Source organism: Pygocentrus nattereri, chromosome 8, assembly GCF_015220715.1.
Source record: "Pygocentrus nattereri isolate fPygNat1 chromosome 8, fPygNat1.pri, whole genome shotgun sequence".
Classification (NCBI taxonomy): domain Eukaryota; kingdom Metazoa; phylum Chordata; class Actinopteri; order Characiformes; family Serrasalmidae; genus Pygocentrus; species Pygocentrus nattereri.
Genome location: NC_051218.1, coordinates 15,875,820 through 15,901,091, shown reverse-complemented (window position 1 = coordinate 15,901,091; position 25,272 = coordinate 15,875,820). Strand labels below are relative to the sequence as shown.

At 37.4% G+C, this 25,272-nt stretch overlaps 2 protein-coding genes across 4 annotated transcripts; both read left to right on the top strand.

Annotated features, from left to right (window-relative positions):
* si:ch73-22a13.3 (inositol-trisphosphate 3-kinase A) lies at window positions 1-8,551 on the top strand. The gene is made up of 7 exons (XM_017689425.1): window positions 1-1,223; window positions 2,548-2,632; window positions 3,698-3,911; window positions 5,807-6,011; window positions 6,092-6,193; window positions 7,486-7,557; window positions 7,717-8,551. Exons 1-7 carry the CDS (start codon window positions 345-347, stop codon window positions 8,056-8,058), a joined length of 1,899 nt encoding a protein of 632 aa, XP_017544914.1. The 5' UTR covers window positions 1-344; the 3' UTR covers window positions 8,059-8,551.
* An 885-nt stretch (window positions 8,552-9,436) lies between these two features.
* zgc:153681 (uncharacterized protein LOC751719 homolog) lies at window positions 9,437-25,133 on the top strand. 3 transcript variants are annotated; one of them, XM_017689819.2, is made up of 21 exons: window positions 9,437-9,547; window positions 12,664-12,871; window positions 13,039-13,213; window positions 13,330-13,413; window positions 15,556-15,660; window positions 15,883-15,963; window positions 16,051-16,120; window positions 16,202-16,290; window positions 17,516-17,623; window positions 18,477-18,586; window positions 21,401-21,437; window positions 21,688-21,756; window positions 21,833-21,888; window positions 21,997-22,104; window positions 22,730-22,788; window positions 23,139-23,254; window positions 23,355-23,397; window positions 23,532-23,604; window positions 23,819-24,001; window positions 24,599-24,659; window positions 24,840-25,133. In XM_017689819.2, the coding sequence occupies exons 1-21, from the start codon at window positions 9,475-9,477 to the stop codon at window positions 24,876-24,878; spliced, it is 1,947 nt and encodes a 648-aa protein (XP_017545308.1). In that variant the 5' UTR covers window positions 9,437-9,474; the 3' UTR covers window positions 24,879-25,133. The 3 variants fall into 3 exon arrangements, with proteins under 3 accessions (XP_017545308.1, XP_017545313.1, XP_037396485.1); XM_017689824.2 differs by lacking the exon at window positions 9,437-9,547 and adding an exon at window positions 10,831-11,272; XM_037540588.1 differs by lacking the exon at window positions 9,437-9,547 and having other exon boundaries at window positions 12,698-12,875.
* The last annotated feature ends 139 nt before the right edge of the window (window positions 25,134-25,272 follow it).

Sequence of the window (25,272 nt, the reverse complement as noted above, 5' to 3'; positions counted from 1 at the left end):
TTTGGACAGCTACAGAAATACCTTTGGATCTTGCAGAGCAAACTTCAAACTCTGAGCTCATGGCTGGGACAGGCTATACAAAAGGAGTTTGACTTAATTAGGTGTAATGCAGATGATCTGAAATTTAGACTTTGTAAATGAACTTCACATTTCCATACAGAAGTGCTTTTTTTATTTTAGCATTCATGAGCATGAGTGACTACAGTTTTTACAGATCCATTACAGTTAGTAGAGCATATTTGACCCATCTTTTCATCGGATTGTCCTTGTAGATCATGTTCTTCAGTGGATGAGTTATTGGATTATTGGAATTGTGCTGGATTTGTACTGGATAGCTTATCTTCATGAAAGGCTTGGAGTTTCTGTTGAGAAATATGAGCACATCTACAAACAAGCATGATGAAGATGACGCAGGAAGGTCCACTGAGCTTCAGAATGATGAAAGTTTGAGAAACAAGGTGAGAGAAGAGGAGAAAAGAAATATGTTTGCAATTGCTCCTTCTTATCCAATAAACAGAGGGAACAACATAATGAAGGAACCATTTGTCAAGGGACGAAGGTCCAAGCCCAAACTAGTGTCGGCTCAGGCTGTGCTTTCATCCAGACTGGAGCCAGAGTCCATTCAGGAGGAACCGCTAATGAATCTAGAAATTGTACAGGATGGGGAGCCCAGTGCTGTTCTAGACTGCTCTAAAAACAATGTTAGCAAAGACAGAAAGTTCACAGTTGAAGAAAGATGGGAAGAGTCAGTAAAAGAAACTGGTAAAGAAAGAAATACTGAAGAAAAGGCTTTATCAACAGAGAGTGGAGCAGTGTCCAGGAAGAGCATGTGGAAAGCTGGACAGAGGGAGAGATGGAGGGGAAAGAGAAGAGAAAGGCTAGGAGGCAGCGTGGAGGACCTAGCGCAGGAAAATGACATTATTGAGAAAGAAATGAACCGTAGAATTCAATGGCGAGATGCAGGAAATCACTGGGGGTCCAAAGAAAGACGAGACGAGGAGTCTGAAAAGGAGGACGGGCTGGAAGAAAGAAGACAAGGGAGCATGGAGGGAGATCCAGAGGCAAGAGGAACCATGTCACAACATGTTTTCTCCAGGGTCTTTGCTCACTCCTTTGCCTCGTCGTCTTCTTCCTCATCTTCATCCTTCAACTGTTCCTCAGCAGAAAGTGATGAAGTGTTCAGCGAGGGAGAGGAGATGGCCAAGAGGAAGAACGTGAGGAGGGTGAGAATGATGACCAAAGCTAAGACAGCCTAACATCTCTACTATGCTGCCTGTCAAAAGTTTGGTGACATCTAGCATTTTTTTTGGAAAAAAAAAATTAACTTGTCAGTTGTCAATAACTTCACATGTAAATATTTATGATGTTGTTTGTGACAGTGCTACTTTGAGAATGATGCCAAAACCCAAACATTTTAACCCTTGTTTTGATGTCAGCACTCTTCAGGTGTTTTGGGCTAAATGTTCAGTATGTGGTTTTTAACAATAGTTTGGAAAAGGAAAGCATGTCAAACTGTCTAATTAGGCAAAATCTACTCTCATGGTCACTTTGATGACATGACCATTAAACCATTAGTTAACAGACGTTTTGCTGTTTTTCCTGCCTAATAAAAATATCTAGAAAATTCAAAAGAAGGCAAATGTCCCAAAACATTTGATGAGCTACTAGCATAAACAATGAATTCAAATATATTATCCCCTTAAATGTCTAGGACCCAGCAGCAGGTCCAGGCTTCTATTCCTGACTCCCATAACTTAAGAATAACAAAGTCAGATTGTACTGTTTTCCATTTAAATGAATAATGAACAGAATAAAAAAGTAGGATGTAATAAACCCAGGAACTGAATGGGTTAATCAATTATTTTAAACAGCATGCTTTTTTAAGATTTATTTTTTAAGGTCGTATCCACTTCAACACCAACGTATACATTTCTGTAACATGAATATATTGGTGTTTGGGGGTAAAAAAAACAAAACAAAACATGTTTTCAGTAAAGTCTCCCTCTCAGTAAGAGTTCATTTGCATGGTTTTGAAAGAGAACCTTGACATTGGCCATTTGAATAAGCTATTTGCATAGCCCAGTAGATGAAAATAGGGTTGTGATAGTAGCCTGTCACAGTCAAATTTAAACTGTTCTTTGCTAATATACCCAATAAATGACAACATATTTCAGCTGATGGAGGGATGTGAAGAACTTGTAGTGATATTAACAATTAACAATTACAACAGTAGTACATGTAATAATAGTAATAAGTAGTACATATAAAAATAGTAATAATATTGCAAAATGAATTAGATTTTCATTCTTAAAATTTTCAGGTAGTTAAACAGTTCCAAAACTATATACATTTTGCTTGCATTTGCTATGTCTCCTTATAAAACAATATGATTTTTAAGGCAAAAAATGAATGATTCTTGTTTGAAAGGCCTAAACTTTCAGAATTTTATCAAATATCAACTAATATAGTATCATTTATATGAATCGAAGTTTTAGCAATGTGATTGTATAAACTGCACAAAATAAAGATGAACTTTTCTTTTTCCAGTGTCGATCCTGGAGGACATTCCTGACCATGATGCAGTGGTCAAAGCGTAGACAGAGCTCCTGGATTCAGCTGGCTGGACACCAAGGCATGTGATCTGTGCTTAATCAGTAACACCATAATAGCGTTTGCATCACTCAGAAAGGGTCACTCTTCACTTAAAAATTCTGTTTACTTTCTGTTCAACATGGTTTCTTTTACACATTGCTGTTGTACAGTCTTCTTCATTTAAAATCTGAAAGACATGCTATTTATGGCGCGCCATGAATCAATGCTGACTTACCAGGAACATCCACCACGCTTTGTACATATACAATTAGTGACTGTAGTCGATTTGTAGCTGTACAAGTCATCAGTCACTCTACTTCAATCATCATTAGAAAAGAATCAACCATAGAACATTTACTGACAAGGTATTTTTTGGATGATAGGTCATTAGAGACTACATGCTAGTGGTTTCACACACTGGTCACACTTACTGTACACTATATTAGACACAGTTATACTCTTAACAATGAGCCCAAAAAGGGTTCTTTGCACAGTGCCAAAGAAGAACCAATTTTGATTCCCTAAAGAACCTCTCAGTGAGTGTTTTTATGAATGAAGATGAGAGAATGTGTGACTTTTTTTTAAGTTCAAAGATACAATACATAATGTAAGTATTATAGGAAGAGCCATTATTTTGAGTGCAAACCCCTAAAAATGGCTTCACACTCACATATCTCTATTTCAAACATGGTTCTTTAGGGAACCAAAAGTAGTTCTTCAATGGCATCACTCCAAAATGCTTGTAGCATGATTATAAGGGTACCTTGTTGGTACACCTTGCAGATGTACAGAGACCATTAATCATCTTTTTCCAAAAGCACTCTGTGCTATCTACCCTCTAGCCCTTCATCAGTTAGATTCTGTTAGATTCTGACTACAGAACTGCTCTTTCCATTAATGGACAGAGCAGAGGATGACTGCCAGTTTAGGCCTAGCAACAGATGGACAACACTCAGTAATAGATTTGCAAACTGCACCTAAATGGTTGGTGTACCTGATAAAATGATCAATGTGTGAATAAGTCATACAGCGGCAACTCTTTTGTCTGCTAACCTACTAAGTGTGGCACAGATACAAATGCTTCTGACATTGCTTGCTTTACCAGGTAACATCCAGCTGGGTGAAGGTGGGGAAGTGTTAAAGAGATTCAGCGAAGTAGAGGACAGCTGTCTGCAGGCACTCATGTCAGACCCCCTCCGCCGATTCGTGCCTCAGTATTATGGGCACATCAGCAGGAATGGAGAGCATTACATCCGTCTGGAGGACCTGCTGAGTGGCCTCAAGCAGCCAGTCATCATGGACTGCAAAATGGGGATCCGGTATGCAGGAGCACCATTTCGTTTCTTCTATGTGCTTCACATAAAAACAGGTGGCTGCAATCAGTCTGCATAAAATTCTGATTGCATTCTAGGCACCGATTAGTGCTTTCTGTTTGACACAGCAGATGATTCACATTATTGTGGCCGTAGTGCTATGTCTTATGCCTACTTATCATTGTGGCTTGTAGGATTACAGTCATATGCAAAAGTTTGAACACCCCTGATCAAATTATATTTGTTGATTTTGGAAGTGAAAATAAGCTAACATCCACTATAAGGAACAAACTAAAATATGGAATTTTCTGATAATTTTAGTGCATAATTTCTACTTATTTGCTGGGTTTAACATATTATACATGCCTAAGGTTTATTTTTCTCCCTATTATGTTCAATTCAGCAAATAAACTGTAACTGTGCATTAATATGTGCAGAAGGGTATTCTCTCTGTAAAATATTTGAACTTATTTTCACTTAGAAAATCAAGAAAGCATGTCATTTGACCAGGGGCCGACAAACTTTTACATACAACTTTGTGAGCTATGGCTGAAGCTATACATGTGAAGTGAAATGCTGCATCTACTTCACGCTGCTTGATAGAAGCAGAAAAGCAAATAAGGATTTCCATAACATGTCCTGCTCTTTTCACATAGAGCTAAAGAAGCAGTAAGTTAAATGTAGACAGAGTCAAAGCACTCAACAAAGGCCAGTGTGCAGTGTGCATTTTTTTCCTATTTAGGTGAAGAGGTGATGTATTACATGGTACAAATGCTATATGTTCAGCATACTTAAATATTTTTTTTTCCATTTTGCATGGATCTTTCTGTTTCAGTTTAACTTGGTCATTGGTCATCATTTCTATTGTGAAGTATATTAATTTGCAGTGTACTTAATATGTTACGTTAAGAATATGAGAGAAGAAAGATCTTTGGACATTGTATTATTTTGTTAACACAGAAACCAGATTTTACTGTTTAAACCTGGCATTATGGAAGCAATACTTACTTTAATCTAGTAACACTTTTCACTAGGGGTGCATGATGAGAATGGCCAAGATCTGACTCTGACAATTTTTGCTCCAAACGTGCACTCGGCCAAATTATTATCAGTACTTGCGCTGAATTTGAAAGCTCCTGCACACCCATAGCAAAATGTTTGGGTGTAGGCTATGAAATAGCAACTAAAGTTATTTATGTTACATCTCTCGCTAATACAAAGTACTGGTACTAGTGTGTTTCAGGTGTTCACTTAGCCCAGAAGGTGAGACAAAATTGGACATTTGTCAATTCTCCAGTAAATAAAATCAGAATCAACCTTAAAGAAATCATGATCAGTATACCTTTATGGAGTTACATTAATGTAATTAGACATTTTAATTTGAATGCAAAAATCTAAAAATGGATGTTATTATTTAGAATCTGTATTATACCATCTGAAATTGAATACTGGACTGAACGGTTTGTAGGACAGCAATATAAAATCTGAAACTGAATTTTATGGTTCATTATGTACAGTCAAATGTCTGAAATTTCTAAAAAGCTTCACATCTTTATATTAATTCATGTTTTCACTTTCAAAATAACATCTTAGGGGTCTTGCAGGCAGAAGCAGTCAAACACAGAATCTCTTTAACCCTCCCCCTTTGCTGCCATGTACTTACATTCACAGGCCATTTTGTCAGAAACACTTAGCCTTCACATACATGTGTATTTTCTGATTGCAGCCTGTCTTTCACTGTGGTTTCTTTTTTAACTTTAACTCTTAACTGACAACCTTAAGACAGTACGATACAGATATAAAACAATTCAGATTTCTGCATTTACATTCAATTTTCTAATGGCATGAATCTAACTACTTGCTTAACCTTTGCCTTTGTTATTTTGATGTTATCTAATCAGTACATATCAGGAGGAGGAGATTGTTAAAGCCAGGACCAAAGCAAGTTTGAGGACTGATATGTACCAGAAGATGGTGAAAGTAGACCCTACAGCTCCCACAGAGGAGGAACACGAGCAGAAAGGTGTAACCAAGTTGCGCTACATGCAGTGGAGGGACAGCACCAGCAGCACTGCAGCACTGGGGTTCCGCGTAGAAGGCATTATGGTATGAGACTCACTGATAGACTGCATTGCTTAAAGATCAGTTTGAACTAAATTAAACATAAATTTTGTCCTCTCTTTCAGACGGAGAATGGGATTGTACTAAAGGATTTTAATAAAACACAAACCAAAGCACAAGTCACTGAGACTCTGTTATTCTTTACCAAGAAGCAGGTTCATATTCTAGTAAGTGGCCAATGTCAAATCTTTCATTCACTCATGTTATGAATTGCTTAGAAACATTGATTAATATTTATTGATTAACTTTCTCTAACCTAATATATACCATATAACTACTATAATCCTACTACTTGATAATGCCACACATTTCCATGCAGGCAGTCAGTAAGGCTTTACAATATGGGCATTGAGTGAAATGTTCGATAAAATAACAATGACGATATGAGAAGTGATCAATTATTATTAATATAGTATGCCTCTGCCTGGATGTGCCACAAGCAGAAAAACAGCAATCTAACATCTGCTTTAAGCAAATAGCAAAAAAAAAACATTAAATTCCAAAAGCAACATTCATTATTGTGCAAAATAAAAATAAAGTGCTTAGATTAGAACTGCAAGCACATTTCTGTACACTGTACTGTAATGGTACTGATGTGAAGTGCTGCTCTAATGAAGTATCAAAAGCAATCCGACTGCTAATGCTGCCACCTTGAGGAGAATTTGTGGGCTGCAAAATGTGAAAGACCTCCATGATGTGCTTCAGTCTAAAAAAATTTGGATTCCATGAAGACCTTAACCTATTTAACCTAATCCCTTAAAGAGCTCTCCTGCGACAGCAGGCGTTACAGCGTCATACATTTTACTATTCAATCTTTGCATTTTACATACAACGCTGAGACTGTGGATAGTCATCACATTTTAAGCACTATACAGGCCAGACGTTCAGGAGCGAGTGGTTTCTCACACTGGAGAGAAAGATTCAAGCCAAAGCAGAAAAGCACTTGTTGGGCTTCTAATGCTATATTCCCACCAATCGAATTGTGTCATTTTGGCACTGTGTATGAGGTAATTTGTTCTGTTCTGTCATCACAGAAACGCATATAGTGATAATAATAAAAATCCAATTTATCATGCTGTCCTATCAATCTCCAAAGTTGCAACCTTACAGAAGAAGGACAAAAACATTCATAGCTTTGAAAGGAAATTAATAGAACTCTTTTTTTTTCAAGTAATTTTGGAGCTTTTCTGTTGGTTTATTCATCATGAAATTCTAGCATGCTGTAAGCAGCAGCTGGCATTTTCAAATTCTGTAAATAAAGAGTACAAAATGACAAAAATAGAGATACAAGGTTTTGTTCCGACAGCAAACATATTTTATCTTGTATGTAACAGTTTTACATCGACTCCTGGCTTAGAGCTGTCACTGCTGTTTCCCATTACTAACAACTGACTGAAACTTGCTTACACTGCCTTTAAAAACTTCAAAAGTCATTTCCCCCATTTTGTATGCATGACAGAAGGCCTATCAATCCAGACTAGAGGCCCTGAAAGAGACATTAAAGAAATCTGCCTTTTTCAACAGCCACGAGGTAAAGCAGAACACCTGGAGTTTTCTTCTAATATGACTGTTGCATTTCACTTTCTTTTCACATTGAATAATTTTATTTAAATTATTTATATATTAATATATTCTTCCATTTATTTGGCACCCTTTAAAATAACTCCCTGTCCATCCGTTTTCCCCACAGGTCATAGGAGGCTCTCTCCTTTTTGTACATGATCACACCAGCAAGGCCAACATATGGATGATTGATTTTGGGAAGACCATACCCACACCTGAAAACATATGTCTGAAACACGATGTGCCATGGGTCGAGGGGAATCATGAGGATGGCTACCTCATTGGTCTGGACTCCCTAATCTCTCTGTTGAGTGAGGCCATCAAGGAAGCTACAGGTGAAAACACGAAGACCCAAAACCCACAGACTGACCACAAGGAGACAGAGAGAATTAATCAACCCCAGTCTGAGCTACACAAGCCACAATCGGACTTGTTAAAGGAAACTACAAGTAGCAATCACCTTGACTGATTACTGCTTTTGTACTTTTCATTTCACACCAATAACTATTTGTAAACAATACTGCCAGACTGTGATGTTAAGCATTTATAACAGGTGTATCACCCTGGATTGGACTGTAATTGTGGAACCCTACTTTTTTATGTTTTATAGTATTTTTGTAATATCATTTTGTGATGGTGATTAACTATGTAAATTCATTTTGTGTTATTTATAAAAACTAACTTAAATGGTTACTTCTTTGTTAATTTTAGTTCATTTTTATGTGGCAATATCAATTAATCTTGAGGGGAAAAAAGCCTAGTATTAAACAAAATGCTGTTGTTCCTGTGCTGAAAAAAAAACTTTTCTTGTACAAATTTGACACATACAATCTTAGCAAAAAAGGTTCTATATAGTACCAAAAAGTGCTCTTTGACTTGTGACAACAGCTGAACCCTTTTTGTTACTATACAGAACCATCTTTTAAAAGCTTCTTTAAATGTGAATTTTACTCATTTTTCATTTCTACACAATGAAATCATGTAAACAAAGTCAATGAGAGTGTTTTGATGTGAAATGGTTCACTGTAGAGAAACTTAACAATCTGATTTCTTTACAGTGGTGATGATAGGAACCAGAGGTCACAGCATCTACAACACAAACAGAAATTTTATTCACATTTCAAAATGACCTGTGAATCTACGTGTCTCCTGAGTTTTATATGTAATGCTGATAATGGTAAAATACTCATCTTTGGGGACTATTTTTGTCATACTTTGTACTAACTTTCTATGAAGTAGCTTTCAGAGGCATTAAACACTTTGGACATCGGGTTCCTTTCACAACAGCGATTTCATTAAGCAGAAATGGAGAAAAATAGTTAAATTCACATTTAAAGAAGCTTAAAAAAAAATACAGTTCTAAATAGCACCAAAAAGGGTTCTGCTATTTTTACAAGACCTACAACACACTACTGTGAATGGCTTTGTTTACGTTTGAATAACTTTAATAGGCAGAAATTCCGAACAATAACAATGGAATAAAGAAACATAACATTTTCTATCATAGACAAGAACCATTTATGCTTTCAAATGGTTCTTTGAATTGTTACGGTTGTTTGTATAACCATTGCCTTTACTAAAGGACAAAGGAATAAATACTTTTTTTAAAGGTGTAATGAGAATTTGCTTTGCTTTGCCTAATATTTCCACTAGATGGTGCCACTTCGTCTTAAACTTTGCAGGTTCGAGTCAACATTTGTGAATGTTTTTCTCGAAGTTCTAAAAAAAAACGGTTCTTTGCAGTGGTGAATGAAGGTTTTGGCACAACCAGCAGGTTATTCTGTGTGCTTCAGTAGAAGAGTAAAATGTGCAGGTGTTTGTCGTTTTTACTTTATTAGACACACGCGTGTTCATCTCCAGTATTAAATATCGGTGCTGGAAGAAGATGGTTCCGTTCCGCAGATGGTACCAGAATCTAGCTGTGGTTACACGTGTTCGCCCAGACTTTCCAGAACAAGGTAATCTGAGAAGTTTGCAAACTCGATGTTTTGTAAGTGGGACGATGCTCTAGTCCTTGAAGGGGAGGATTTGCAGTTTTTGTACTGAATAACAGAGAACGCGCTAAGGCTAACGCTAATTAGCTGATTAACTAACCCAACGTTAGCTAGCCGAGAGTACCTTCCCGCCCTTAAAGCGCCTGTTCCCGCTAGCTGACCCTGGTTCGTCATAAACCAAGGCTAAAGCGGCCTGGAGGCAAATTATTGGGGTTGCTGAAAATCTTTCCTAAAATGTTTGAAAGATTTTCGTGGTTATCTATTATTCTCAGAGTAAACTAACTAAAGTCAGTGTCCTAACAGAAGTAAGCGCCGTGAACACGCTGCCATGGCAGGTTGGCTCGGTAAAACGTGTTTTATGCAGTTAAAGTTGTCATTGTTTAATTGTACAAGACACGATTTTTAATTAAATTTTTATATGATAGCTGAACCATAACGAACGAGTGTAGATTAATTCCCCACAACTTATTATTAAAAAAAAAAAGCATACATTGGGTAAGTCCAGTCAGTGTTGCCAAATCCTCAGTAAGGAAAGTAGCTATTGGCTGTCCTAGAAGGTACTAGAAGTCGCTAAATGACGCCATCGCACAATTTGCATAATTGTCAATTTGCTGTATTTGAAGCTGAAGAATAAAGGAATAACGCTGTGGGAGAAAAAAGTGAGTAAAAAAACACCCTAAATATGTTAGAACTACAAATGAACTCTGAATAAATGAACAACTTCTGCTGATTCTTTTCTTTTTTGCCTTTGAAATAGGCCGTCACTTCTGAATATAATTTAATGACTTTAATGCTTTGTCTAGACCCACATTACATAAATGATTTTTACATAAATGATTTTTACATAAATCAATTTTGTCCCGTGTTGTTAAATGTTAGCATATCAAATTTAATCGAAAGACTGTTATGTGGGGTGCAACTGCTACTTTACGTTCAACCCTCCTTCTTTATCCGGGCTTGGAACTGGACCTTAAAATAGACACTTTGGCAGAGTTACTTAGTTTTTTTGTTTGTTTTCTTTCTTTTTAGTTTTTTTTAAAGCACATATATATATATATATATATATATATATATATATATATATATATATATATATATATATATATAAAATGTGTTTACATCTTGCTCTGTAAATAGGGGGCGGGGTCAGCGGCGGCTGTGGGCATGCGCAGTTCATGCGCAGTGTGGCCGTGGAGCGGCGTGGCTCTGCTCTGACTGTGACACCGAGCACTGTGGGTGCCGTGGGACGGGGCTCACGGCAGCACCCGCTGCTCGCTGAGGGCAGTAACTGAAGAACATGTGTGTTCATCTCAGAGTCTCCAGTAACACCGTAAAAAGTCGTTAGATTTGTCGCTAGTCGCCTTTGAAAAAAAAAAGTCGCTAGAGGGGTCTGCAAAAAAGTCGCTAAGTTGGCAACAGTACTTTAAAAAAAAAACCCGGAAGTAAAAGATATTGCCACTGGTGATGATGGGTAGTGTATTTTTTTAACAGTGGGCTTTGGAGTAGTGCGCAGTAGTGGACTACACCGACCACTATAACATAATTTTAAGTAAAGCGTGATGGCGGTTAAAATGGTTGTCTCTGCCTGAAAGCAATGTACACTTAGTCTTTATTCGGGAGACACAGACAGTTTATCAAACTGACCGTGTTACGGTGCAGATATGGCGGAGGCTGGCCGCTACTACATTGGTAAGTGAGATTAACCGTGAAGTGCGCTGACGTTTAGTTTCTCCTCATTCTGTAGATTTTGATGTCCCCGGTGTAAGAAAGGTCTGGAGCAATGTCAGCTCTCCAGGAGGTAAACAGATAAGCAGGCGTTTGTTTCCGTTCGTGATGTTCTGCGAACCTGAAGTCAGCTTCGTGTTCGAATGTTCGTTCCACCTTAAGTGGTGCAGCAGTTGTTATTATGACCCTTTAGGCGATGGAGTGTATTACTGCACATTTTAAGGTGGAACGGGAAAACTCGAACAAGAAGCAACTTAAGCCTCGTTGATGTTCCTTTCTCTTGTTATTGCACTGCCGTCTCCCGGGGGTATACTTGTACTGTTTATAGCTGTTGTTAGGAGGCGTCCTGACTTTCTGAAGTAACAACCTTATTGTAGCCTATTATTGTCTGTTCATGTTTCTTTTAAGTAGTGTTCGTATTAGCATGCACGACCGCAGAAATTGATTTAAGACTGTTTACGTGTACAACACGATCACGACTGTGAAGAATTGTTGTTGATTACTGTAGTTACATGACGTAAAGTTGATGTTGTAACACTATAAGTATAGTTGTAGCCCTTTAATACAACTTTTAAGTTTCACTGTGCAGTGTTTTCATTACATCAATGATTATTTTTCTCTTGTCATTTTTCAATTGTTTCTGTTTATATTATATTGTAATTTTTATATTGTCATTTAATTAATTATTTCTTAATATTGTTCTGCACTAGGGCCACTCCTGCTTTTACAGTTATGATGTTTCACTACAAATAATGCACAAGTGATTTTACACAGATACTGCAGCTAGTGTTACCCCAGAGACCAGTCCAAATACTCACAAATAAACAGATGTGCACAAAAGTGAAATTATATCAAATGGAAAGTGGAAATTGAAAGAGTGAAAGTATCAAGATTTGTGCATAGTCAAATAAAAAACTTCTAATTGGCAGTACTAATAGACAAATTAACAAAGTTGTGAGAAGTCATTTTATACTGATATAAATATAGTTGGATATTTTAATGAAAACAATACATTCTTTGGAATACATCTGAACTTAACTGACTGGCAAGAGAAAAATATCCTGAAATTTGAGATTTGTAACAAGTACTTTGCCAGTCAAAAATGAATGTGTAAGGAGAGAAAATGGGTGGAGAAATTTCTTTTGGAAATCTAATTAAGTAAAAGAACAAGTATGCAGTTTCAGCAATACTGGAGTAAAGTATAAATCCCAAGTAATGTTTACGTATAGCAACAATGTACAGTTACTCATTGAACAGTTGAAATTAAAAAAAGCATTTTAAGACGAAGGTTAGCCCGCCCAAGGCACTAAGAGGAATTGATATTGATTTTATCTAAAATCACCTATGTGGTCCAGAGCATGATGATCGTGTGGGTGGCCCTCAATTCCGTAATCGCAAGGGTCGTGGACACTTCAGAGGTCACATGCACAGCCAGCCAGTACGTCAGAGGCTCCGGGGTGGTCCTGTTGGAGGCTTTGGCCCTGGACCCCGCAGCAGGCTTGAAGATGAAGATGGTGATGTGACTATGAGCGATGGCCAAGATGGGGTGCCCCAGCGGAGATTGTGAGTATGTGTGCTTGTGTGTTTATGCAGTCATGTCATTGCAGCATTTGTAGACTGAAGGTAATATCAGAGCTCGTACTGAACGACTTCTGTCAGTTTAGTGAAGAAAATGCTGAAAATCTCATGTGGTCCTATATGGTCACATATGGTCTGTTTGTTTATTAAAGTAATCCTTATGGAAGGCCAAACCGAAGAGATGGCAGATTTGATCGAGACAAAAGAGGAGGTGAAGGGGGATTCATGGGATACAGGTCAGCAGGAGGAAGTGGAGCATTGGGGGATGCAACAAGACTAGGTGGAGGAACAAGCTCAGAAAAGTCCAGAAGCTGGTTCAAAATAACAGTAAGATAATGGAACTGAGGATGTGTCAAATTAAGTGGCTATGATTTTATTTTATTATGTTTTTTTTTAATCTTCTGATAAAAGTCAATGTTTGAAGCATGGCTCTTCTTTTACAGATACCCTATGGCAAGAAATATGATAAGAAGTGGCTTCTTACTGCACTGCAGAATCTCTGCCCTTTACCTTTTAGTCCGATACACGTGAGTAAACTTGAGATGCATAGTGGTCACAACAATTAGCAATTTAGCGTTTTTCTGACTGAATTATCTTGTATTATTGTAATGAGTCATTTTCGACCATTTCTGCTTCTCCGTTTGTCATGAAATTGATACGTTATGAACTGCAGGTGGCATTTTCGAATTTTGTATGTGTGTGCACACAAACATACATGAAGTGGACAAAAGTCCTCTTAATCATTGAATTCAGGTGTTTTATTCAGTCCCGTTCACAGAGGTGTGTAAAGTCAAGCACGTAGCTATGTAGTCTGCCTTTACAAACATTTATGAAGGAGTCGTTCCAAGTCATTCTAGGGAGCTCACTGAACTGAAGTGTGGTACTGTAAAAGGATGCCACTGTTGCAACAAGTCAGTTTGTGAAATTTCTTCCCTCTTAACTAGAGCTGGGTGATCAAATGATAATGAATATTGCGATCCTCCATAGAACTCTAAGAAAGGTTAGCTACAGTTTTGATTTAATAGAATATCGATAATATAATTTAGGGGTTGCCAGGTATACCAACATCTGAAACATGGAGTTATATATTTTCCCTGTTTGTGTGGAGCAATTTGTTGTGATCTGTGATCTGTTCTCCAGTGACCAAGTGTGAGTGACAACATCAGTGGCGTAACTGTACTGGCTTAGAGTAAACTCGCCTCTTTCCTTACATCCTAACACTCTTTAGCAGGGTTCAATCATGTCTGTTGTTCTTAACTACAGCGCTGTTACAGCGCTCAGTCATATTTCATATTGGTGCATTCCCAAGCAATGAAAGTGAAAGAACGAACTTGGTTCATGCAAGTTGCAGCCCTGATTTAAACACAAGTAAACTGAAGAAGCTGCAAGGCATTGGAGAGTGGCAGAACGCTAACTTTCCATCCTAGCTGTTTTTAGCAGCTGGCTACCTTGAAGCAGCGCTCGGTGAATACTGTGATATGTTCTGAAATGGATCTGGTAGTGATTGCTATAAGGCAGTGTGATCCATCTTTGACCTATCGAGCCAGCTAATGTTTGCTGTTCGTATTAAGCTAATGTTGTTGAAAAACTAAACAGTTTAGCACTCATTACCAGACAGCTAAAATTATATATATTTTTTAAATTATGACTTAATTATTAAATTATTACAAACAGCTCACCAGACACTTTCTCCCACTCTCCCATGACATGTTCTATTGTTTGGTGAGTGTTTTGTCATGATCTTACCATAAAGGATAGTTTCAAATCACAATTTACCACTTGGGAGGAAAATCAGCCTTTAAACTTGAAAGAAATAATGTTTTGACATTTCATCATGATATGTATCGATATCGAACGATATGAATTGCGTTTATCGTGATAACGTTTTTGGCCATATCGTCCAGCTCTACTCCTAACCATTCCACAATCAACTGTGAGTGGTATTGAAAAGTGGAAGTGTTTAGAAGCCACAGCAACTCAGTAGCAGACCACATAAAGTTAGAGTGGGGTTACCAAGTGCACCAACGCTCTGCTGACTCAATAATCAAACCTCTTCTGGCATGAACATTAGCACAAAAACTGTACATCAGGAGGTTCATGAAATGGGTCTCCATTGTCCATCCAGCCACACACATACCTAAGATCAAAATGGAGCAAAAAAATGGACCACTCTGGAGCAGTGTAAACATATTCTGTGGAGTAATGAATCACATTTCTCTATCTGGCAGTCTGAAGGACAAGTCTGGGTTTGGCAAATGCTAGGGGAACGTTACCTGCCTGACTGCATTGTGTCAACTGTAAAGTTTGGTGTAGGATGGACAATACAATGGGTTTTTTGTCAGGGGTTTGTCTAGACCCCTTAGTTCCAGTGAAGGGAAATCTTAACGCTTCAGCAGACCAAGACAGTTTGGACAATTCTATGTTTCTAACTTTGTGAAAGCAGTTTGGGGATGGCCCTTTTATTTTCCAGCATGTGCACAAAGCAAGGGATGTCTTAAAAGCTTCTATAGATGTCCCAATACTTTTGTTCATTTAGTATATTTAATAATTAGGTACAAAATGAATAGTGTGTGTGTATATATTTTTTTTCTGTCAGTGGAGAATGATTCATTGTGAAATTAACTCCACTTATGTTATTGCTGTTGTGTTTTTTCCTGATGTGTGTGCAGTACTCCACAGAGGGGCAGAAAGTGCAGTTCTACTTAGATGATGCCACCTCTGCTAATGCCCTGTGCAAACTCACTCGCAGGATTACAGATACTGAAGGATATAAGGCATGAAACGTTTTTCTGTTTTAAACAGCTGCATTAAAATGGGTTTTTAAATTTTTCACTTGTGTTTTAATTTGGTATTAAAAGAGTATGTCACAAACTTGACAAATAATGAGTAAATCTAGTACAGCTCAGCTATTACTTGGTATCCCCTTAGTATTGTTTTGAAAAAAAGTATTTCTTAAAATAAAGATATGCCTTATGTTTATTTTTTTTTCTATTCAGGTGGTTGTGTTCATGAACCCCTGCCCACCTCCTTCCTTCCTTCAGAGTGACCTGAAAGAGCAGGACCTGGAACACTTAAAAGTGAGAGAGATCAGCCCTTAGTTGATGTTTTATTTGGAAAATAATACAATTGAATTAAAATTGACATAACTCCTGTATTTATGTTAGCAATGCATGTCCAAGCGTTTTGATCGCTCCAAGCAGTATCTCAATCTGAGCAGCATTCGCACCGATCCAGGTAAGATTTTTAAATTGTGTAGATTACACAGAGCACCTTTTGTGAAAGAGGGAATTAAACTTGTAGTGATGTCTTTCTCAGCTTTAATATCTCAGAACATCGAGGTGATTTTGAACAGGAGGACTTGCATGCAGGCTGTGATAAAGATCATTGAGGAAAATGTTCCAGAGGTAAGACTGTTTCACTAATGCCAATTTCCAAGTGAGAATTGGGCTTAAAATGGGAGGCTTTTCTATAATGTCATATTAGGATGGTTATTATTGCCCTCCTTTTGTACACCATTTATAAAACATAATAAAACACATTATTTTTATTTATATGGGATGTCACCAGCGGGTACTTTTCAATAAAGGGATGAACATTTCTGCCACCGGCAGTCCTGCATCAGTCAACAGAACTATCCATTAAGAGTTCAGGTTTTTCAACCTTTACTTTAACCAGTGGGTTGAAATAAGCCCACTGCTGGTTTTTATGAGAGCTGTAGATGAATGTCCAGCAGCACCCAGTATTATACAGTTAAAAAAATAAGAATATGGAGTGTCTGCCTGACCTTGTTTTTCCCACTTTAAGTAGCCAATCAACATTGCTAAAGCTCTTCCCTGATAATTAACCCTTTCCACCAGTAATACTGTGACAGTGGCCAACATGTCAGTGGCATGCTGCTGTTAGTGGCATTGCTAACGTACTGCAGGTTTTTTATATGTAATAATAACTATTTTATGTATATTTTTTATATATATATATGTGTGTGTATGTGTGTATATATATATATATATATATAAAATTATTATTGTATTATTTTTTTATATATAATTTTTTTTGTGCAAATGCAGTATTGGAGCATTTCAGCTTCCCTATCCCCCAACCCCAGATTGAATTTTGCTTTTCATTCATCTCTCATGATTTTATCTCGGCAATTCATGTGTTTTTTAAAAAAAATACGGGTTAGGCCAAAACATCATCTCGAGACTATCACAAAACAGTGTCTCATGCATTAGGCAGCGTATTCATAAATTGTCTTTCTGTGATGGTGGTTTTAGAGGCATTACATTTTTCAGACATCTGGTTTATATCTCCACCACTGTGAACAGTCCTGACTCTCTAAGCATCTCTACAGTGAAGCATTTCCATCTGAATGACTTTGTTTACATCTTAGTGACAGAGTTATGCAGAGATTTTGATTGAAATTCCACTTTATGCAGAGACGTGCTTCAGTAGGGCAATCTTTGTTTTAGTGAACGTGAGAGGGCAACTGAGATTTGTGTCTGATAAATGGTCAATACTCTGACTTGTTTTGTTGTACATTATTTTAACAAACCATGGTAGCAAAGGTCATTAACACTACCTTTTGATTTAGTATTTTATCTCTTGCTGTCTCTTCCATATCATCTGCAGCTGGCATGTCTCAACCTAAGCAATAACAAACTGTACAAGTTGGACGATCTGGCAGAGCTGGTGAACAAAGCACCCAACATAAAGACACTCAACTTGTCCCATAATGAGGTAACACAGTAACATTTAAACACTTGCCCTATGACAAGTTAAAACAGTACTAAAAAATTCACAGTTCAAACTCATTTCTGCATATTTAGCTTTGTGAGTTCAGTTTGTTTTGAATTGATCTAATTAAAATGAACTTGAGCCCAACACTGTTTCAAGCTGTTTAGTCAGTAATTGAATTTACTTACACCTAATAATATGATAATTGGATTTCTGCAGTTATCTGATTATTTAAATAGTTCTATAAATGACATACTTCTTATATCGAAGTAAGGTCTAGAAGTCTGATTAAGAAGAAAGCTTGATTTTAGTTCAGTAATCTGATTTCTCAGCACATATTTACATTTACATTTATGGCATTTGGCTGACGCTCTTATCCAGAGCGACTTACAACTTGATAATTTTACACAGGTAGGCCAAGGTGGTGTTAGGAGTCTTGCCCAAGGACTCTTATTGATATAGTGTAGGGTGTTTGCCCAGGTGGGGATTGAACCCCAGTCTACAGTGTAAAAGGCAGTGGTGTTAACCACTACACTATCCCAACCACAGCTGCATATATTCTCTTACTGTTTTTGGAGCAACGCTAAAACCAACTACATGTTTGACTAAATTAAATTTAATATTCTTCATCTTGGATATGTTCATATTTTCAAATAAAGTGGCACAATGTTAAATAATAAAAAAGGGTGAATTTAGGTTTTACATTACGTCTTCTGTGTGTTTATTGGCCGGTTGCAAAGCAGAAATCTGTATACTGCTTGACTTGTAGACCTGGAGTTTTCCCACTATCTGATTAACCAAGTGTGTGTAAATGCATTAAGTGCATGAGCATTTTCTCTCTGTGGTTCTGCTATAGCTAAAGTCAGAGAGGGAGCTTGACAAAGTGAAGGGTTTGAAGTTGACAGAGCTGTGGCTGGATCGCAACCCTCTGTGTGATCACTTCAAAGACCAGTCCACATACATCAGGTCAGTGCTTTCCCCCATTGCAGTCATCTCCGTACTCCAGTCCAGGCAGCGACAGTAAAATCAGAAAGATTTTCAGTGTGTCAGATATTAGTGGTTAGGCCTCTTGTGTTTAAGATTCTCATGTGATGGTTTATTATTCTAGTTCTGGTATCTACTTGAATTCTTAGTGGAATAAATATCAACATTTAACAGCTTATGCTGATGTGAAACCACATATTGACTTGAGTCAGTTCAGGTTCAGTTTTGGCCCTGCACATTGAGCCTGAAGCACTGAGGAGATAGGAGAAACAGTGGTTATTTGGTGAGATTAGAACAGTAGTCCTGTGTAGCAGTAGCAGTCGTCAAGTGTGACTGTTCAAGAAGAATAAACAATATATACGTGGGATTTTCTTAATGCTAAAGAGATTTGTAAAGAAGCAACATGAGGTGGATGCATTGTAAGTTGAGGATTTAAATTCACTAGGGTGATATTCATTAGCTAATTTCATTTTAATGAATGCTTTGCATGCATGTGCGCTTGAATTTTCTGTAGTTGCAATCTTAATCTTTCTGTTTTCTAAGTGTGTATGCTATTAACATTTTTCTAACTCACAGCCACGGTTATGAAGCAGAAACGCAGCAATGTGTCCTTTTTTCTCTCCCCCTCCCCCCTTTTTCTTACTGGAGACGTCTGCTTGTGTGCCCCACGTTCTTAAGACAGTTAAACATGAAGTTGACCTGTTCCACTATAGATAACCATTTGTGCTGTACTGATGGAGGGTGAATCTTGACATGTTTCAAGGCAGCTGAATGATTTTAAATGATATAGAGAGAGAAACAAAAACAATAAACCGCCTCTGGACAACAGTGACCACACTTATCTGGGACAGATAAGGTAAAGGGGTGGTATGGTCTTGCCTTCTGTAGAATTTGGTCATGTTTCTGTGCTATGCATTTCTAATTCAGCGTTGCTTCCTCATTTCCTACCTTTTCCCTTCCCCTCATGTTGTCCCTCCAATCAGTGCACTGCTTTTGGCCAGTAAGGAAGGCTGGATAGCCAATGACGGGTAAGATCCCATTTTCTGCATCTGGGGCAACCTAAGGCAGGCACAGTCGTAATAACTGGCCATACAATACATGAAATGTGCCCTTAAATGGAGGAAGTCCACTGCAAGAAAGATGATGTTAAAAAGTAAAGCTGTTTGGAAGGAGGGGAACAGGTCTATGCAACACAAAAATTCAACAGAGCTTGCCGTGTTCTGCAGCACCTCTAAAACTTGAGAGGTGATGGTGCTATACCAACCTGGGGAGAAAAAAATCTCCAAAGGAACTGCACTGGGAAGCATTATGACCGATGATGAAAAACAGTGACTTGGGTGTAAAAGTATTTATTTTCAGCTGGCCTGAAACAGGCAGTTAACATCTTTTCCTTCAGCTGTCTTCAAAAGAAGGCTAAATACAAATGCAAAAGAATTCCTTTGGGTATCACAGTCTCTACTTATCTTCAACGTGTAGCAAGATTTAAACGTTTAGCTGATTATGAGCTTATGAGTGAATCATTACTGGTTGAAGAGAATGGCTTCTGTAGTGGAGTTATTGAGGTCAACTTCACTGTTTACTTTTCTCCCTCACAAATCTCTCTTGTCCAATCAGGGTAGCCAGCAGCATCGCCTTTTTCTCCACAGCCTGCTCTGACTCTTGCAGAATTCATAATTTTTTTTTACTTGTGGTTTTTCTCTCTAATGGTGGTCTGCAATCAAGCTAATGCTGAATGTTTTAATATAACATTGGCTTTCTTGCTCTTTGTGATGCCTATTAAATACTTTGGTCATTATCCTGGTGGTAAAAAAAAAAACCCTTTGTCTACAGGCCTGTTCTGTAATTTCACTTAAAAACATAAGCATTTAATATAGCTCATATACAGATGTAAGGCAGGCTTTACCTTATTGGGGTGTGTGTGTGTGTGTGTGTGTGTGTGCGCGCACACGCACCTGAATGATCGGTTACATAAGTCTTGTTTGTGCTGTCAGAAATATGTGGACAAAATCTTTTGTGTTTTTAGATATTGCATATGTACAGTGTGTGCACGCACGTGCATACAGATTTTCCTTTGTCAGAGGCTGTGGGTTTTTAAAATGTGTGTTTCTCTATATATCTGGGTGTAGGTGGGTTGCAGCAGCTGGTAAGTGCTTGAAGTGATTAAATTAAGTGGGCTGGGACATGGGACATGTGTAACCTGAGAGACAAGAAGAGAATGACATTTGACAAACTATACATGCAGTATTACCAAATACACTGTTTATTATTATAGTAATTATTTATTTTATTATTGTATAACACTCAATCCGAAAGCAACAGCATTTACAACATTAGCTACCTAAGAGAAACTAGTGTTTCTCTAACAAACGAACACATTCTTCTGAATGTGTTTTGGCACCTGTTAAAAGCTTGGAACTCTTTCTTTGTTTATATTTATTTGCCTCAACCAATATAAGGAAAATATAGTCATTTCACATTGTTTGTTACAGCACAGTATTATTGTAAAATGTAAAAACTGAATAATTGTGACAGGCCTTACTGGAAAGGTAGTGAAGAACTAGATGTAGAAAACCTTTTAATGATTTTAACTCTTCAGTATCTCCTCATATAAATTTCCTTTGTTACATTGTAGATGTTTACATTCGATGTAACTAATCTTTTCTGACACTGCTGATTAGAGAGAGATCTTTGTTCTAATACGTAAATGTATGACCTGTGCATGAATGTGAATGAAGGGTAAATATGCCTTGCTAAAAGCTCAGATCTAACACTGTACCTTTTTTCCCCTGTTGACAGCGCTATTCGTGAGCGATTCCCCAGGCTCTTAAAACTAGTAAGACATTCCCACCTGCCCACCCATGTTCTTTTTATCTGATTTTATATCTTGTTAACCTTATTTTAAACCCTCTTTGCCATCTGTAATATCCACTGGACTGTAATGCTTTGAGCTCCATGTCAGTCTTAAATAAGCTGTTGAATTTTTGATGTCATTAATAAACCATAGTTTTGCTGCTAAAATATTGTTTTTACTTTTGCTTTTTACTCTTACCTTTTTCCCCATTCTCTGTGCTTTTTACCTGCAGGATGGCCATGATCTTCCTGCACCAATAGGCTTTGATGTTGAAACTGGCACTACAATTCCTCCCTGTAAGGTATGATGTTCATTCATTGAGATGGGTTATGATGAATATGAAGAACTGTATGTTTTAATGGGGTTTGTCTTTTCAGGGCAGTTACTTTGGTTCAGACGAAATCAAGGAATTCATCCTCCGCTTCTTGCAACAGTAAGTCTGTGCCCTTGGGATTTTTCTAATGTTTTTCTATTTGTTCTGCTTTACCCTATACTTGATAGACTGAAGTCTTTTGCAGTAAGTTTGTCTGTTTTATTACAGATACTACAGTGTGTATGACTCAGGAGACAGACAGCCTCTGCTGGACGCCTATCATGAAGCAGCCTGCTTCTCTCTCAGTCTTCCTTTCTCCATGCACAATCCCTCCAGGTTCATATTTGTCACTTTCAAGTACTGTACGCAGTACACAACCTACACTCAATTCTTTCTCAATATTTAAATGTGCAACACTGTGTAAAAGCCAGAGACCACCCTTCATTTATGTAATTTCCATTCAGAATGGACATTTAGGAAGTTCATTTTTCAGCACCAGGGGAAAAGAAAAATACAGATGCCTCAACAACTAAGCATTCACATTTTTCCAATATTAAGTGTGTCCACATTTTGCCTTTGGTACAGTTTCCATTCATTTCTAGACTAGCTTTTAGTATATATAGTATATATAGTGTGTGTGTGTATATATATATATATATATATATATATATATATATATATATATATATATATATATAAAAAACCTTTTTTTTCCTATATTTCATTTTCACACATCCTTTCGGCATTGTTCTCTCACAGCAGAAGACACTTGCACACCCAAAACACTTGCACATCCATTTTATTAATAATTATTTCATGGATAAATGGTAACAGTTTCACTGTCACAATCTCATTGTCCTTTTTTATACATTATGGCTGGAAATAAATAAAAGATAAGTAAATAAAATGCTTGCAAGAACATTCTCAATTTTCTACCCTCTTTAACTCTTTACTATCCCAGGTCTAGTTTGGGAGACTATCACAAAGACAGTCGCAACATTAAAAAGGTCAAAGATCCTGGTAAGTATTTAATTTCAATTTATGTGGTTCCCAGTTCTGTAAACTAGAGACTAGTATTTTATAGGCCATGTGTTAGGATGTGGGTGAAGAATGATTGATCCTACATCAGCACTGCAACAATCAGTCAGCAAGGCTGCTATCAGCTGTTCACATAGCTTCATTTTGAAATTTGTCCCTGTGTTCATCTTCAAAGTAGGCATCACTTGATGCTTAATCCTGTGCAGAAATGCAATGAGATGTATCTGATGGAAGAGTCCCCTTAAGGAAAGTAGCAAATGTAGTGATGGCTACAGTGATGGTGAGATGTTGATGGCTATATCTGAAAAGCTCCTTTTGAACTTTCCTGACAGCCACACGGTTCCGCTTGTTAAAGCACAATCGACTTAATGTAGTTGCCTTCCTAAATGAACTCCCCAAGACTCAGCATGACACGGCTTCTTTCAGTGTGGACGTAAATACCTACACAGTGAGTTCCTGTTCAGTTTTATATAGAGTCTCCATTAAGGCTTGTTAACTTTTATTATCCAACTTATTGATCATTTTTCCCTCTTCCTTTTTTGATGCAGCAAACGTTACTGGCATTCACAGTGAGCGGAGTATTTAAAGAAAGTATGCATTACAGACCTGCAAAAACATTTTGCAAAGTATTGACAACTTTGTGCCCATAACTCTATTACATTAAGTAATGTGGTGGTGATGGTGTTTTTTTTTTGTTTGTTTTTTTTTTTTTTCTGCTTTCTTAGTGGATGGAAAGTCAAGAGACTCTGTTCGTGCATTCTCTCGGGTCTTCATCGCAGTTCCAGCCATGAATTCTGGGTATGAAAGAAAGAACTGTTTTGTTGACAGGAGCCTCTCTTGCTTTCATAAAGTAACAACTGTAATTAGTTTATTACTTAACATGATTATAGCAATTTCCTGTCTCTATAAGAGAACTAAAACGCCCAACTTTTTGAGCTCAAATGTGTAAATAAATACTTTGTGTAAATAAATAGAAGCTTTCTTAGATGTTATAAATGTTTTTATTTTGTAGGCTGTGTTTAGTCAATGATGAGCTGTTTGTGAGGAATGCCACTACTGAGGAGATCCGCCGTGCGTTTGCTGCTCCAGCCCCCACCCCTTCCAGTAGCCCTGTGCCCACCCTTTCTGCCTCTCAGCTAGAGATGCTCTCAGCATTCTCCCAGAAATCTGAGATGAATCTGGAGTGGTCTCAAAAGTGAGTGGACATTTTGAAATATGTAGTTGTTTATCCCAGTTGCTAAAAAAATATATTTTTAATGCCTTGTGTCATGAAAAAACTATTTTCCCCTGCCTTTTTAGTAAGAGTTTGTAATTTTTAATATTGGTAAGTTTCAAAATGTAATATCCGCTGCAAAAACAGCCTATTTTGTGTGTTTCTGTGATCGTGTCATGAGAACCAACTCCCATCTACCTATTCAGCCTACAAAAGCCCACTCGTATTGAAGTTCTAAGGAACAGAACAGAGCTCCTTTATCATGTCAGTAAAAGCACAGTAACAAAAACCACTAGTTAAATTTCCAGGGATAGAGAGAGGTTGGAAAAAGGTCCTGTAACCTATGTGACCATTTTTGGTACATAAAATCTCGTGAACCTCAAGGGAAGATAAAAGAAACAGTTGTACAGTTTATAAAGTTGTATGTTTAAATTGATTCATTCTGTTAATGAAAATGTATCATTTGAAAATCATTAAACTCTACCTCTCAGTTCCACACTTGTGGGGGGGAGGTAGTTTATTTAAAACGGATTGCACTGTGGTAAATATTGCTTATGATATTTTTCATGTTTGTGTCAGGTGTCTGCAGCATAGTGAATGGGACTTCAGCCGAGCCGTGCAGATCTTTACAGAACTCAAGGTGAAACTAAACAGATGTATCTGCAGAGGAGTGTAACTGTATAGACCATCATATTTTATTTGTAATTTTGTAACAAGCTTATTTTGATAAATGTTTTAGACTTATAATCTTGGTGTGTTTGCGTGTTTGTGATCTGCCTCTCTCATGTTCTTTCTTTCTGCCATCCCTACTCTCTTTTAGGCTCAGGGCTCCATACCAGAAGCCGCTTTCATTAAATGAAAATGGATCAACTTAGATTTGTTTGTTTACCAAATCCAATTGCTGTGTGGAAAGAAAAATCAGGAACTTGTTTTATATACATTTTTATTGTTTTATTTTCTGTTTCTCGACTTTGTATTACACCTTTAAGCTGTGCTAAGTTAGAAAAACTAAAAGCACTTGTTATTCTGTTAAGTGTTGCAACCCTTATTTAATATTTTAATTTCTGATGTACAAGGAGTTATCAAAAATAAAATTTATAGTTATCATACATACTTTTACAAGTGTTTGAACCTTTTTTCACTGCTTTTTCTCCACTGGCATGTTTTTGATCATTTGGGGTACCACAGCGATGCTACCATAAAGCATGGCATATGTCTCGGCACAAGCTCATCAAAACGCAATAAGTAATGGA

Coding starts and splice junctions, on each gene's coding strand:
- si:ch73-22a13.3 (XM_017689425.1), top strand. CDS start 345: ATGAAAGGCTTGGAGTTTCTGTTGAGAAATATGAGCACATCTACAAAC. Junction 2,633..3,697: donor TCAGCTGGCTGGACACCAAG/GCATGTGATCTG, acceptor TTGCTTTACCAG/GTAACATCCAGCTGGGTGAA. Junction 3,912..5,806: donor GACTGCAAAATGGGGATCCG/GTATGCAGGAGC, acceptor TTATCTAATCAG/TACATATCAGGAGGAGGAGA.
- zgc:153681 (XM_017689819.2), top strand. CDS start 9,475: ATGGTTCCGTTCCGCAGATGGTACCAGAATCTAGCTGTGGTTACACGT. Junction 16,291..17,515: donor TTGAGGAAAATGTTCCAGAG/GTAAGACTGTTT, acceptor TATCATCTGCAG/CTGGCATGTCTCAACCTAAG. Junction 23,255..23,354: donor TGGACGTAAATACCTACACA/GTGAGTTCCTGT, acceptor TTTTTGATGCAG/CAAACGTTACTGGCATTCAC.